The sequence below is a fragment of the Scomber scombrus genome, chromosome 6, assembly GCF_963691925.1.
Source record: "Scomber scombrus chromosome 6, fScoSco1.1, whole genome shotgun sequence".
NCBI lineage: Eukaryota > Metazoa > Chordata > Actinopteri > Scombriformes > Scombridae > Scomber > Scomber scombrus.
Genome location: NC_084975.1, coordinates 18,490,241 through 18,506,182, shown reverse-complemented (window position 1 = coordinate 18,506,182; position 15,942 = coordinate 18,490,241). Strand labels below are relative to the sequence as shown.

General features: G+C 38.0%; 2 protein-coding genes across 2 annotated transcripts; one reads left to right on the top strand and one right to left on the bottom strand.

Moving 5' to 3' along the window:
• Positions 1–528: 528 nt before the first annotated feature.
• Positions 529–8,198, bottom strand: etfa (electron transfer flavoprotein subunit alpha). Its single transcript, XM_062421051.1, has 12 exons — positions 8,094–8,198; positions 6,462–6,611; positions 6,280–6,361; positions 5,880–5,962; positions 5,465–5,564; positions 5,102–5,212; positions 4,827–4,928; positions 4,525–4,593; positions 4,346–4,428; positions 2,894–2,959; positions 2,370–2,450; positions 529–978 (listed from the first exon to the last, which is right to left on the bottom strand). Exons 1-12 carry the CDS (start codon positions 8,130–8,132, stop codon positions 943–945), a joined length of 1,002 nt encoding a protein of 333 aa, XP_062277035.1. The 5' UTR covers positions 8,133–8,198; the 3' UTR covers positions 529–942.
• Positions 8,199–10,353: 2,155 nt separating this feature from the next.
• On the top strand, positions 10,354–14,668 carry isl2a (ISL LIM homeobox 2a). Its single transcript, XM_062421164.1, has 6 exons — positions 10,354–10,529; positions 11,000–11,189; positions 11,562–11,821; positions 12,347–12,633; positions 13,747–13,914; positions 14,552–14,668. The coding sequence occupies exons 1-6, from the start codon at positions 10,472–10,474 to the stop codon at positions 14,666–14,668; spliced, it is 1,080 nt and encodes a 359-aa protein (XP_062277148.1). The 5' UTR covers positions 10,354–10,471.
• Positions 14,669–15,942: the final 1,274 nt, after the last annotated feature.

The following is a 15,942-nucleotide window of genomic DNA, read 5'->3' as shown; positions in this document are numbered from 1 at the left end:
TTCTAATCTTTGTCTTTCTATTTTAGCAATGTTAACATTTTTATCTAAATTGTATGGGTGGAACGAGTGTGGCAAGCCTTCAACTGGTGGATGATTTAAGAGTTTTTATCCAGGTGCCATGACTGGAATCTTACCAAGGCCAGCTGAGTCAGTGTTTACCGAGATTTAAAAACCATAGCCCCACCCCACAACCACCAAATTAATTGAAAATCTGCCTGCATATGACGGATTTCCATCATTCAGGTCTAAAATATTGTATTTTTATGACTTTTGGGTTCGGAATCTGTGTAAATATATCTGGATGGGTATGATCATTATATCACAGCCAAAAATAATGAGGGACTGTAAGTGGGGCTACTATAAAGATGCAACTTGGAAAGAAAATTATCATAGCATGAACCTTCGAGATTTGCCTCTTAAATATCGCAAACTAACCCTGTTTATTGTACTGTCAACAGGCATTTTCTATCTTGATCATGGAACAAGGGCATTGAAAAGGAAACCCAATAAAGGAAAAACATGGCAGAATGTGAATGACAGTTGTTAATTTAATACATCATTTTTCAAGAGCATCTCAGAAAAGTACACATCCTCTAGCTTAGCATGAGCAATTACATCTCATGTATGTGTGTTCCCAAACATGGCCTTTACTGTACCTGAAAGTAAGTTCCTGTACTACTGGAGGCGTGTAAACAACCTCCTCCCAAAGGTAAGAAGAACTCTAAAGGTTGACATTTAACACAAGTGTATATAAAAACTGGCATTTCATTCTAGACTGAGTTCTGATGCCCGCCAGAGAGAAGATGTCGACAGTGAAATTATTTGCGCACAGGCATTCAGAAATATTTTAAGGCAAGACTGCGGGTTCCTGTGGTCACTCTGAATTCTTCTTACTGCAGGTTACAGACGTGCGATGGAAGCTTGGTGATGCTTTATTCCTCCTCACTTGCTCAATGCTTCAGTCATCTCAGGAACAGCCTAAATAGAAAATGAAACAGACTTGAATGTAAGATCTTGCCAATTTTATGTTAGTTGTAACTCAAAGCAAGTATTTTTTCTGTTAAGTGCATTTTCTGCAGACCTTACAACTCAAACTACATGTTTGTAAATGCTCCAGTCTACTTTTAAATGAATGACTTATTAACTAAACATAGATACACTGAAAATCATTGAAGCACAAAATTGAAGCTCAAGCCATTTCTAGTCTGCATTAGTTGGTGCTGCAACCACTTGAACTATTTCCAGGCTTCACATGTGGGGATTCATTTTTGCCTGTGCTTGTCATTTTCATCCCCAGCATATTCCATAAAATAAAGATTGATGAGTTTATTACACAAACTATCATGCATGTTCCTGCTCATGGTATAAATGAGCACACAGTCTTTCATCTGAGATCTATCAAGACCGCAGCTGGCTGCGAGCAAACAGATATTTATCACAGTGTTCGCAAGGTTGATGAATGCAGAGTGAGACTCTACATGGGAGGCATCTGGCCCGTAAACAAACATACCGATAATGCAGACCATGTAATTTTATAAAAGAAAAAAATCCAAAAGCTTTTGTGGTAAATATGAAAATTATTCAAAATGCTTCTCTTTCTGAGTCAAGCAACTTCAAAATTAAGTCAGGGGTCACTGCCTGAGTTTGTCTGAGGTATCAACTGTCCATTTGGGGGGAAAAGTAGAAAGCCAATCCATTTTAATCAGCTATCTGAGGAGTGATCACATGTAAGGTGATCTCGCCCAGTGGGTCACAACTCTGCTGCCAGTAGCTATTATTACTAATCACTTCTACAGAGTTTGTCAGGACACCTGGGCTGCTCATGCACTACTGAAGGGCTAAATAAAACATGACCAACAGGACACACATGAAAATATAACCTACTAGCCTTTCACAAGCAGCACTGGACTCCAGTGTTAGTCATGCCAACGTGCCTGGCTCACTATCCCTGACTACAAGCTAAACACAAGAAAGCAAGTGGGCGTGTAAGAGGCTTGGCAAGTAGAGGCTGAGCACATAACTGAAGTTGCCTTTTAAGTAACTATTCAATCACTTCTTATACTGCCTGAGATGCTAATGTGTTTCTCTTGTAGAAGGAAGCTCCAGACACAACTATCCTCTGATTAATTCAAGAACTTAATAATTCAACAGTTGCACATTTCCATTAGGTGGAATAAGGCATCGTGCAAAATGTATAAGCGAGAAAGCAAATGTTATTTTCTGACTGTCACTCTGGACTCTTCACTATCAAAACATACAGCGTAGGGCCATATAACAAGTGCTTGTGTGGTGTTTTGGTATCGCTGCTTTGTTGTTTCCTGATGAAGGATCATAGTTACATAAGTGTGCTACATCAATCAGACACTCACCTTGAATAGATCAGCTACCAAGCCATAGTCAGCCACCTGGAAAATCGGAGCCTCTGGGTCCTTGTTGATAGCAACAATAGTCTGTATAAAAAAAACATGTTTAGTGCCTCGTACACAATAAAATAATAAACACACTGCCTCAAATGTGAGCTTAGCTGCTCTTTGTCTTCTGCTTAGCAAAAACCAACAATGACTGGTCCAAGAGAAGTTAGACCTAAATGCATTATGTCACAGAAATGTTCTCCAGGAACAGCGAAACCTTTGGTTCTTACAACTGCATTTAAAGGCATGGGTATAGTGACCTGAGATATTGAGTTTGTGGGTTCTGTTTGTACTTTATGTCTATATGCACGCAAAGTATGCAACTTCAAATTTTAACTTCATGTGGCACCAATGCCTTTGTAGCAAGGCAATATCTGTTTGTTTTTTTACAAAGATTACACAAATATCTGTGACTGAACTTGCAGAGCTTAGGCTACAAGTTAAATAGCCCATTTTTGTAAAACCTTTAAAACTGACTTTACCTTGCTATCTTTCATTCCAGCAAGGTGTTGAATGGCTCCAGAGATACCAACAGCGATGTACAGCTCCTGTGCAAAATGAACAGAACAACCAGACAAGCATTACTTGCTTGTAAACATGAAGTTTAATATCAGGCCCTTGGGAAAAGTACACCTCAGAACTGCGGTACAGCAGAGCTGACTTATGGTATAATGACCACGTTTGTGTAGTCTATCAGAGGGTGCTGGGGCGAGTGCAAAGGGTCAGCCATCCTCGCATCTCCTCAAACCTGCAGGGAAAACCCATGTCTGCCTCTCAGTTTAATGCATTGCCATATAAATATTTCAGTGCTCATTTAATATTGCAGCTGAAACGCCTGAAAGAGCAGAGGATAGCACAACGGTGTCTGAGAGAATATATAAAGCACCCTATATCCATAAAAACCAGACAATAACCACAAAATCTGACATTTGGCATTCTTACATTAACAGTTTAGAAAGTATGGATATGTATGAAGTACTGGAATGAAGTATTCCCATGTGATTATAAAAACTAATACAGGGCAAGCCAAGCAAAGTTCTTTTTGTCATTCCAACTTGTAAACCTTTCACTAAAATACTTTAAGACACTTTATATTTATGTGGCTTATCCAGTGTCTTCTTTAAATACAGCCTAGCAGCATCTCTAATCTCTAATAATCATATAACAAGGGAAAAGATTGTTGTTTTTAAGATAATTTCATAATTATGGTCCAATGCTGCCAAACTGTTTCTTAAAACTGACATGCCTGCGCTCAGCTGCAACATCTGACAGCTTTGACTATAGAACAGACTAACCATCTGTAAACATCAGTCATAAGTCTTTAAACTGTGATACCACTAAATTTGGTAATAAATTGTATTTTCATCAGCACAGACAATATATTATTTTACAAGCATACACGTTTTAAATATGTGCATCTTTCATTGGATTAAATATACTGAACCATTTTAGATTGGTAGGTGAAAAAGACAGACCAAATTTGAAATATATTTAATTAACTTAGCCAAGTTCAACAAGCTTGTCATAACATTTGGAAAATCCAATTTGGACAGTCTGGCCTGGTCTAAGCCTTTGACCAGAGATCCTCTGCACTCTGCTTTAATGGATCAGTTAAATCATTTAGAGCCCTAAATGTGCCATCAAGTGCATTTTGCAGGGCCTAATGTGTGGATAATCATAGCTGGAGTAACATCGCTGACTCACATAATGGGAAGTTAACCTTTTTACAGGGCAGAACTGATCATACTGAATTGCACGCTTGCTGTGGAAAGGCAAACAGACATTTGTCAAAAGCAATAAATCTGTGCACCCTGACACTGTAAATAAAGCTTGAGTTTTGTCTGTCTTTAAAATATGTTTTATACATGTTGCTGTTTGAAAAGGTTTCAATTTAATTTTCTTGATTTGCTACATTTACAAAAGGAGTAACTTACCGGTGCTACAATCTTGCCAGTCTGTCCAACCTGCAAATCATTTGGGACATACCCAGCATCCACTGCAGCTCTGGATGCACCAACTGTAAATACACATATATATGTTAAGATATAAGTTGTTTTTTTTAAACAAGCACTCAATAACACAAAATGATGTTCCCATGCTACTAGTGTCTAACCTGCAGCATTCATTTTGTCAGCAAGGTCATAAAGCAGCTTGAAGTTATCTCCACTCTTCAAGCCCCTTCCTGGGAAAATAAAACAAGCATACATGAAGAAGCAAACAACTCCAGCCCCGAGTCTACAAAACAGGATATAGCAGATTTGGGTTGCTCTCAAATAAAAGATTTAGTCCAACCTGTAGCAGAGCAATGCAAAAAGAACAAAGACAGTAGCATTGCAAACAAATTAATATTAAAGAAATGACACTGACACATTGCTTTGACCATAACTTATAATTCAACACAAAGAGATTTCATACCTCCTGATACCACAACCTTGGCACTGGTCAACTCTGGGCGGTCACTCTTTGTCAGACTTTGTTCAATCCACTCAGAAATTCCAGTAGCAGAAGAAGCCGCCACTGAAGATCAGAGGATCACCAACAACAAGTAAGATCATTGTATCAAAAATATGTATTAGTATTATAGAAGTACTGTTTCTTAACCTTTTATACCATAAAACGTTTTGTCAAAATGTAGCTTTAACATCCATCATTTCAAGTCATTTCTTAAAATGTACTGTAAGCTACTGTACCATCTTCTGATGAAGCACTCCCTCCATCTGTTGAAGCTGCCTCAAAGGACGTCCCTCTGACGGTGAAGACCTTGACGGTCTCGTTACATTTCACGGTGCTGAGAGCATTTCCTATATAATTCAAATATTATTAACATGAGATGTTTAAAAAGTATTTTAAAAAGTAGACATGCAAACTTGCCAGAGCAAAACCCTTTTGCAAAAACCAAGCAGTGTTTTAAGCTACAGCTGTGTCTTGTATTGATGTCTGTCCCAAAGGCAGTTAAAATGATTCTACTGAAGAGTGTCAATAATAGTCGAGAATTATGAAAAAAATGAAAAATCTCAGTTTTCTCTGTATTATAATTCAATGATGAGGCTTACCAGCATAGATGGTTCTGACAAAAGTATCTGGAGACTTGATCTCAATAATGTCTGAAATTGGGGCAACGTCTAACTTGGCAGCCACTCTGGGAAGCAAGTTCTGTGGAACAAAATGATGAATAAGCATTAAAATATGCACAAATCATAAATGTGGATTTGAAGAATAAAAATAATAGAAATGCTGTAGTCAATGACAGATAATGGGCACACAGTACTTGATGGATTATTGGAAATTCTGCAAAAATTAAGTCAAAATCAACATTAACATTGATTTTGACATGTCAGAATTAATAAGTCTAGACATGCAGTGGAACAGAAACTCATGTGAGAAAAATACATTAAACTATTTGAATATAAGGCATTTCTACATACATCTAGGGCAAATACACAGGTACTGCTCTTGTCTGTGCCTTACCTTTCCAAAGGCAGATGCACCAGCACAGATGTGAGTGTAGTTGAACTGCTTTTGTGTTGCCAAGATGAGTGGAGTCAACTCCTCTGCAAAAAATAAATAAATGCAAAAATCAGGTGGCCTGAAGGTCAGAAAGTCAGCCCATGCCTACAGACTCAAGCCACCTTATGAACGTATCAAACTCAAATATTAAACCAAGTGACAAACAATCTTTCAGTGAGTACTGTTAAAATGCCCCACGTTCCAAACATGATCAGCTGTAAATATGCCCAAAATCTCAAATTTTTAAGTTGATTTTAAGCAGGTTATAACTTAAAAAAGCTAAAAACAAGAAAAAAAACATGCTCAGTATAGCTTTTCTGAGTGACTACAAGCTTAATCAGGTTGCATTTGTGTTACATACCTGGAAGAGCACCTTTGTAGCAATCATTCTGAACCACCAGGACCTTCTTCACACCCTGGACTTTGCTGATTTCCTCCACGACCTAAGAAGACCAAAAACCCCATGATGTATCCTATTATCTTGGTATACGTGGTCGCTATGCTACATCAATTGTAAATCAACTCTCAAAAGGTTTTTCCTACCTTTGCACAGTTTGTTCCTGCAACCAGACAGGACACCTCTCCACCCAGCTTGTTAGCAGCAGTGATGGCATTGAGTGTAATAGGGGTCAGTTTTTCATTGTTGTGCTCTGCAACCACCAAGGTGCTCTGAAACCTTTGGAGGAGACCAGTCTGTTGGAGAAAATGTCAAAATATCAGTCAGTCTACTAAAAAAAGATTTGGTGGTGTCTGTCATATTTGAGACATATTATGAAGACATATAGCACTACATGCTAAAAATAAGTTAAACGGCACCTGTAACTATGTAATGTATTTAGAGTTTATACTTAGCTGTGACAATTAATCACAGTTAATTATTTAATAATACACAAATTAATATTTTCTGTTTTCTTTGATAGTAAACTGCATGTCATTAACTGTTGTTTAGACAAATTAAAACATCTGATGATGTCACATTGGGCTCTGGGAAACAGTGATTGGCTTCTTTTTTTTTACCACTGTCTGACATTTCATAGACTGAATAACTAACTAATTAACCCAAAAAATGTATTAGCATATTAATTAATAATGGAAATAATAATTGTTAGTTGCAGCTCTACTGGGATCCATGATAACGTCTGTATGTTGGCAGGAGGATGTCCATTGGTCTGTTTCAAAAAGCAGGTTTAACAAACGCTGAGCGTAACCCTGAACTCTGACTTGATGAATCACGAGATGGAAAACACTGAGTATTTAGTTGCAGAACAACTGATCAGAGTTTGTTCAATCAACTGAATATGTTCACAAGCATGTGTGCAGTGAATGAAAAAAAAATCATCAATGGAGCTCTGACACTACAATTCACCATAGGAGATTAAGAAACATTCCTCAATACACTCCGGGACATTCATTTGCTTGTATTGCCATCCTGCACAGCCCTCTAATCTGTCCATCACACAGTGTTAATAATCAAGTGTTGTACACTGGTTAGAGCAGACTACAGTCTCAGCTTAAATGTGCAACTGTGAATCCAATGTTTATGTGAGGAGAATTGTACACGTGGGTTAGAGGGCAAACAAACTACACTGCAACCTCTGAAACAGTAGAGTCCAGTTCAGTCAGGATGATACCAGCCTCATCTGGACATGACTGAACATTATCAGTTATTACTGCTCACTCAGACTTAAGAAAACTGAGGGGGGAAAAACATAAAATATCGACCTGACGTCTTATTATAGACTTGCACATGTCTCACGGGACATTACATGCGTTTAGTAACACTTTGAAACACCTGCAGCGTCAATGACACTTGAACAGTTTCATAACGTTTGTTTACAAGGTTTCATAACCACTGCGCTAGTTATGCTACCGCCAGCTAGCATTAGCTCACAACACTGTGACCTTGTAGCTATATCAAGTGTCTTTAAGTGATACATATGTGTAAATTTAATGCCAGAATAAGGCACATAATGCTGCCACGCAACTGTTACTTGAAAATATGACCACGGTTTGCAGAAGAAGCACGACCTGTGTGGCTACATTAGCTAGCCAGCGATAGCAGCTGCTGCAAGAAACAAGTCATATGATAATTGACGTTTTTCACGTTACTCTGCGATTATAGATCAACATACTGTCTGTGTAGGCTGTATTAAGTTGTAACTATCATGCTCTTACCAGGTGTCTCAGGTTAGTTTTGCTGAGAGCTCTGTTCATCTTGGACTCTTCTAGCTGCTTCTTCTTCACAGACTCTGAACTGTGCCAAAGGTCATCTGACGTCCGATGCCAGTTCTCGCGAGATTATATTGACCAATAACATTTTGGTGACATTTGAGTTGTTAATTCTTTCATAAACATAATTTGAACCTTTCTGTTAAAGATATTGTCGTCTATTTTGTATGTAAAGACCCTAAATTTCAGTTTTTATTCACAAATTTCCTTTTTTAATACCTTTATTTTCTCTGCTCATTCATGATTTCCCTTTTTTATTTAGCTCTAAAATCTCTTCAAAATATAAAGAGTATATGTACAATTGATTATTATATTTGAATTTTTGAAAACATATTGATTTACGTTCATTTATTTTAATATATATCTTTTTACTGTATTTTATTACTATCATTCGGTCCATTACTATTAAAATTGTATAGCCTATTACAAGACTTGCTTGTAATTGCAATTCCTAATGCTTAACAATTGGATTGTGATAAAATAGAATGTGTCTATGTCTTTCTCTGATAATCTTATATCTAATATTTGCAAAACATATTTAAAAATAAACAGTAGCTTGATGTTTTATGATAATAAATCAAACACACGGATGCAATTCTGTACAATTACTCCTTCAGGGACCAAATAAAATAGGAAGGCACTTTAAAACTAATAATAGGATGAAAAACAACAAGAGGTTTGTCTTTCCAGAGAGTATTCAAAAATAGTCTACCACTAATACACGTATAATTACAAATATGTGAAAAATCAACTAGTTGTGAAACTGTCCTGTAAGAGTGACAGCCTATATGTACTGTTTTGGATGCCATAACTATTCATCCATATCCTTTCAACGTGTGCTTTAGACTTTTAAATTACTTTAATTACAAAACTAAAATAAAAACAAAATGAGATATGTAGTATACATGCAAAAGATTTCCTGGATTGTTGAATATTAAACTTGAAAAACTTTAATAATGCAGATATTTAAAGAATGTGGCATTTTGTGTTTTCGCACACACACAAGAGAGAGGATACAGAGAAATTTAAACCATACGGTGCCTCATCATTTGCTCTGTCTTTCATAAAATTGAACACAAATCACATGGGTTTTAAACATCAGTGGTCTCTCATTCACTGATTGACTGATTCCTAAGGTTTATTTGAGTTCACTTAAAACTGTGATAACGTTTTTACTGTTTGACAACATAGACCTGCCTTTCAATAAAATATAAAAATCGAAAGATATTTTGTACATATACTTTGATTTCTCTTTCTCTCTGTTGACCCTTCCCTTTCTCTCTTTTGAGAAATTATGAATAGGCAACTATTTTGTCCTTCATTCTCTTACTTATATCAGGGCTATCAGTTTCAAGAATTAATGAATAATCCATTCAGAAAAGAAAAAAAGATAGGTTTCCTACATCATGCAACTCATTGATGGCTGTGCGACTCAATAATCTCTGTATTGATATTTCATCCAGTAGAGGGCTCTCTAGTGAGTGAGATTATTAGTGAGTATTACAGTAAGAAAACAAAAAACGAATTTAAATAGGTTTGACGACCAGACACTTGACAGACAATTAACAATAATAATACTTATAATAATAATAACAATAATAAGAATACGTATAATAATCGTACTAATAATAGTAGTGCTTCTACGTATGAAAAGAAGAACATCAATAATAATATTAACAATTATTAGCCTATAATAATGCATTTGTCACAGTTATGATAAAAAATAATCATCAGCGATATATATATTTTTTTTACATTTTTTAAACATCACAACTTCATGGGGAAAATACATAACATGATGAAAAAATGAAAGAAAAAAACAACTATACTAAAACCCCATAGAATCATAGAAACATCATGATAACGTTACCATAAACTTCCTGTGAAGTACCACATAAATATTATGAGCGCATACATGTTGATGAAATGAGTAAAATAACAACAATACGATCCCAAACTCACACTTGGGTATCACACAAAGTGTCCTTGATAAAACGGCAAGTCAACAGAGACAACTCCTCTCGGATAATGCAGAAGCAGGCAGTCCTCGATCATCAAAAGATGTCAAACAATAACTCTCACAGCCAGTTCAACAAGCCAAAGGAAGAAGAAAAAAAACAGAGCAGGGGTCCAGGAGGAGATTTGCATGGCTCTCCGCGGACCCACAGAAGTCCAGGTCTGCAGACGTCACTGGTCGAGGATCTTTGTTTTCTCTCCACCTCTCGGTGGTGGAATACAAGTTTATCATCCAGCCAGGGACGGGACGGTCTCCTCTGCCGCTCCTCTCCTCCATCTGTCGGCTTGCACTGGGCTTTTTCTCCTGTATGGTGGATATCCTGATTAATACTTCTTTCTTGGATGATATGGGGGATCATTCCAAAAGTAAGATATTCCGCTTTCTACTTCTGTATTGTCATTCTGTCGCTTTAGTGTGAGCTTTTAATTTCACTTTTATGTGATACCCTGCGTGTAGTCCTGAATTTCATGATTAGTCGCTCGATTAATTTCGGTTTTTTTGCCGAATAATATCGAAAGCTGCAACTAACGCATGATCACAGACTTGTTAAACCTAAAAATCTACTTAGTATTAATGTTATTATAACTTCACTGTCATATGTGGTGTTCATGAGTCCATGCTGTATGGTTACTTGGTGGTATTTTTAGCTCCTCTGACCTCATTGTAATAATTCAGCAATATTCTTGGAAGCACCTACATGTTTGTTGTGATACCTGCACAACATTTTCTCTCCTTAAGGTGAAGGGGTGAAGGGGTGAAGGGGGTTTAACAGGGATGTCATGGGGATTAAAAGAGCGCACACAGAGTTGCATTAATGCATTCCCCCTTCACACAGAGAAGTCGGGAATCGCAATGTGTGTGGGCTGTGGGAGTCAGATACACGACCAGTACATCCTGAGAGTCTCCCCGGACCTGGAGTGGCATGCAGCCTGCCTCAAGTGTTCAGAGTGCAGCCAGTACCTGGACGAGACCTGCACTTGCTTCGTCCGAGACGGAAAGACTTACTGTAAAAGAGATTATGTTAGGTAGGAGTTCAACAGAATTATTCTTTTTACTTTCTTTTTTAGGAGGTCCTATATTGGGTTGATGAGAAGAAAGTAGAGATTATATACAACTGAGATGATATGAAATATAATAATACACAGATTTCTTTTACTGTCCTATTCCATTGCATAAAAAAGCGTAAAATGTGCGTCATAGACCTGGATCAGTTTTGTGTTGCATGTATTCAATTTTTAATTATCTTAAAGAGAATCATTATATACGCTCAGGGTCATTTTTGAATTTTTTTATTTAAATCTTGAACAGAGATCAACATCATTTAATAACTTTTTTTTTGGGGGGGGGGGGGCGACTACTGCTGCATGGGACCAACACTACTCCGTGCTCCTTTTCAGGCTATTTGGCATCAAATGCGCAAAGTGTAACATGGGCTTCTGCAGCAGCGACCTGGTGATGAGAGCCCGGGATAATGTGTATCACATGGAGTGTTTTCGGTGCTCGGTGTGCAGCCGACACCTCCTGCCAGGAGACGAGTTCTCTCTGCGGGATGACGAGCTCCTGTGTCGGGCGGATCACGGCTTGCTGGTGGATCGGGCCTCCGCTGGGAGCCCGCTTAGCCCGGGGAATATTCGCTCCAGACCACTGCACATCTCAGGTGTTTTACCCCTGCAAAATCCTACTAGAAAATTATGTGGATAGGCCTGAATCCTGCTTTTATTATTTTAATTATTATTATTATTACATATTTATTAATACGACTGATTCTCTTTCTTGGAAATGTTTTGGTCATTTTTAGGCTAAATTTGAACAATATTAACTGAATGGTAATAGAAATAACATCTTTTGTGCATATTTTGCGCGTATTTTTAAAGGGCAAATAGGTCTTGGGTTAAACCATGTCGATACAATTAATTGCCTATTTTTCCCATAATAGCCTTAGGCTTCACTGCAGTCTGTAAAGTTTAAAATATAGTCTCTTTGGCAGCATGATAGCAGTGAACATACAGTTGCACAATGTTATCAGGAATTTATTTTGCCTAATATTCCCAGAAACTGCAGACTGATAATTTTGAAACAACAGGCCATTTGTTACTTTCTTAACTCTGGGTTACAGTCGATCATCATTCATTTATTCATCTATTTAAAGAGTTTTCTCATTAATTTGTTTCATTTTTTTCAGACTCGGTTTCGGTGCGGCATCCTCCTCATCACCGGAACCACGTCCACAAGCAGTCTGAGAAGACCACCCGGATCCGGACGGTGCTGAACGAGAAGCAGCTCCACACTCTGAGGACCTGCTACAACGCCAACCCGAGGCCGGACGCTCTGATGAAGGAGCAGCTGGTGGAGATGACCGGCCTGAGCCCCAGGGTGATCCGCGTCTGGTTTCAGAACAAACGCTGCAAAGACAAGAAGAAGTCCATCCTGATTAAGCAGCTCCAGCAGCAGCAACACAGTGACAAAACCGTGAGTTTACCTCGTTTCTCCGGTCATGAAAAACTAATGCATTTAATTATTATCATTTCTCAATACTCATATTATACTATATTGAAATGAAATGACCAAAAACTGTACAATTGCAGAAGAAACGATTTAAATAAAACGTAACAAGTAAAATATCAGATAAGCCTACTAAAATATACTTAGTAAATATATTAAAAATGTTTCAGAAACACAAAGTAAAGAGATTATATACATAGGTTACATACAAGTACACAAACGTGTAAACGCCTTCAAATAGCAGCAAAGGAAACATTACAAGTGTAATGAGTGAGTTTGAAGCAATGCATTTTACTGCTGTGAAAGTGATGCAGTGTGGACAAACGGGTCCGATGCACTTTGGACAACTCTTACAAAGGTTTAGGCCTATTTCATAATTGTATAATAGTTATTGTCACTCTCAAAAACATGCAATTAATTCCAATTCCACAGTCTGTTGGTGTGCAATGGAAAAACCATTGCTGGGCAAGCAGTGATCTTATGTCTATTATTATATTTCTGATCTATATTCTGATCTATATTTCTGATATTTAGGGCTAATCAAATAAATGCTATTTGGACTGATCGCTGTAGGCTATAGGCTAGATAAAAGCCAGAAAATAAAATATTTATTCAGTATACAAATACAAGTAGCCTAATAACATCAGTATTTCTGGCAGTCCTAAACACTGATTCGTCTTTATTCTATTTCCTGTTTAATTTCAAAGATACACTGTTTTCCTATTAAATAAATCCGAGAAATGCATTTTGTTTTTCGTGCAGATGATTTGCCAGAGCAAACCGAGTTAAAGCCATGTTATCCAACTTTTATAGAATCAGATTATATAAATCAGAGCTATTTATAGACTGGTAAATGTAGCCTATTATATGTATACAGATGGTCACAGTAACTACTTTGTGGTCACACATTTCAATATTCTAACATTTTTCGTTGTCCAACAATGTTGACTTAAATGGCCCCTTCATGATAGAAAATGTCAATACACCCTCTCAGGGAACCATCTGGCTGTATGAGATGATGTTCTTTATCCTAAAGTGATTTAACCCGTTTACTGGACAATATTTGTGATTTTCCTGCAGAATCTGCAGGGCCTGACAGGCACACCTCTGGTGGCAGGCAGCCCTATCCGTCACGACAACACCGTGCAGGGGAATCCTGTGGAGGTGCAAACCTACCAGCCACCGTGGAAAACTCTCAGCGACTTCGCCCTGCAGAGCGACCTGGACCAACCCGCCTTCCAACAGCTGGTGAGATCACATCAAATATACATCCAGGATCAATTATATTCAGATTATATAAATATATTGCTAAAATCAGTCTATAGTAAAGAATAATTCATATGCACATCCATGCAAAGATTAAGCTGACAGTCTAATCACGACGTTCTTAACGGTGATGATGATGATGATCAGCTTCATTCAGTAAGACAAAAAACATCCAATGTAACCCATTTGAAAGAGTTTCACAACGTTACAGCTTAAACTTTGATTCAAATTACAATGTTGACTGCTTTATTTCACAGGATTCAAGTGCGAACAAGTTGTTTCTTGTGCCAAACTGTTCATCAGCCTTGTGGACTCCCGTTGGAGTCACTTGATATTCTGATAGGGTCTCTGGAGATTTACAAGAATGATAAAGTTTTTTTTTTTAAAGGTGTATTTTTGATAGGCTAGATTACAATTTAGATAAATGAAAAACATAATAGGTAAGCCTATTTGTTTAAAGCTGCCCTCATATTACTCTTGAGAATACAATAAGCACATTCACACAACATCTGTTTAGCTGGGGTTTCACGAGAAGCTACACAGAGGTTGACACGCGTTGCAACAAACCATAAATCACCTTTATTTAAAATCACATGTACCCCTCCGCCTCCTCCCGCAGGTGTCCTTCTCTGAGTCGGGCTCACTGGGCAACTCCTCGGGCAGTGACGTGACCTCTCTGTCGTCTCAGTTACCGGACACACCGAACAGTATGGTGCCGAGTCCCGTGGATACGTGAGGAGGCCCCCCCCACCCCCACCAGAGCGCGAGCACGGGTCCTCTGCAGGCACGCGCGGAGGCTTCAGAGAACATAGCAGAGACGTTCAATCAAGAAAAAATGGATAAAGGACCAGGATGGATTATGTTCCAGGATACATGTCCGGACTGGAGGATTGGAGGTCTGACTATTCCCTTTACTTTAAGGCATTTTAGCTCACTGCCTTGCTCAAGGACACTTTGGCAGCTGATGATGGACATTTTGTTGGCGGGGCTGCTAGATATGGAACACCTTTGCTGTCTACAGTGATGCCATTACCTGGACTGGACATAGGCCTATGTGTTGTGGGAATCAAACATGTGAGCCTGTATTCTACACCTCTGAACGTTAAGGCTTACAGTATGCTTATCTGAAACCAGGATTACAAGCTGTGTAGATGTGCATGATTTGTAAGTTTCAGTAACGACTCTTGTAAATTAATGAAAAAAGAGGAGAAGCGCATTGTTTGCGTTTTCTCCAGAAAATAAGTTATTATCATTATTATTATTTATTATGAGGACAGACATAGCCGATCTTATCAATAAAACAATAGTTCTAATTGATTACTGCATGGAAACTCCATTTGTTCCCAAAACCTTCAGAACATATTATGGAAACATATCTGGCTGCTTATAATGCTTAAGATTGTTTTTAAGTGGAGGTAAGAGGTTTAGACTGTATTCACACTTTTATTAGGCTAAGATTAATTCAGCAAACCAATTAGAAAAAATAAGGATTTGGGCATGTTGCTCAGATTTTTGTGGACGTCCTTCAGACTCAGTGAGCTGCACGATTGAGATTACAAAACCTTCAGGTACTTAAATCTTAGAAAACCTGCTAATATGTAGGCCTGCTCAGTTTCTGAACCAAGTGGATCAGTGACTGATGCCTGTCAAGATATTATTAACTATTAAGCCCATGTGTCACAGGTCACCGAGTCAAACACAATAGGCTTAGGACAGATTAATTTGTTCTTTCTCATGACTTTTTTTAAATTTATTTTTATACATATGGTCTCCTGGGCCTTAGCACATTTAGCATAATGTTTTGCCCCCATTAGCCTATAGTGATGAAATGATTTAAAAAAAAAAGACTCTTATTTGAACAAGTGTCATAGTCAGCCATACCGAAATGAGGCCCGTGGTTACAAGTCTAGACAAATACTATGCAGCGGCGGCCCCCTTATCTGTATCTGGCATCACCTGCAAAGGATACACTGAATGGACCCACAACAAAACCTGCAGCCGCGCAGCGCT

What these genes read in the sequence shown, in the direction of transcription:
- isl2a (XM_062421164.1), top strand. Translation starts at nt 10,472, where the DNA reads ATGGTGGATATCCTGATTAATACTTCTTTCTTGGATGATATGGGGGAT. An exon ending in TGTAAAAGAGATTATGTTAG is followed by an intron (nt 11,190 to 11,561) that starts GTAGGAGTTCAA and finishes GCTCCTTTTCAG; the next exon opens with GCTATTTGGCATCAAATGCG. An exon ending in CAGACCACTGCACATCTCAG is followed by an intron (nt 11,822 to 12,346) that starts GTGTTTTACCCC and finishes CATTTTTTTCAG; the next exon opens with ACTCGGTTTCGGTGCGGCAT.
- etfa (XM_062421051.1), bottom strand. Translation starts at nt 8,132, where the DNA reads ATGAACAGAGCTCTCAGCAAAACTAACCTGAGACACCTG. An exon ending in CAGGAACAAACTGTGCAAAG is followed by an intron (nt 6,362 to 6,461) that starts GTAGGAAAAACC and finishes TGGTCTTCTTAG; the next exon opens with GTCGTGGAGGAAATCAGCAA. An exon ending in TGTCAGAACCATCTATGCTG is followed by an intron (nt 5,213 to 5,464) that starts GTAAGCCTCATC and finishes TGAATTATATAG; the next exon opens with GAAATGCTCTCAGCACCGTG.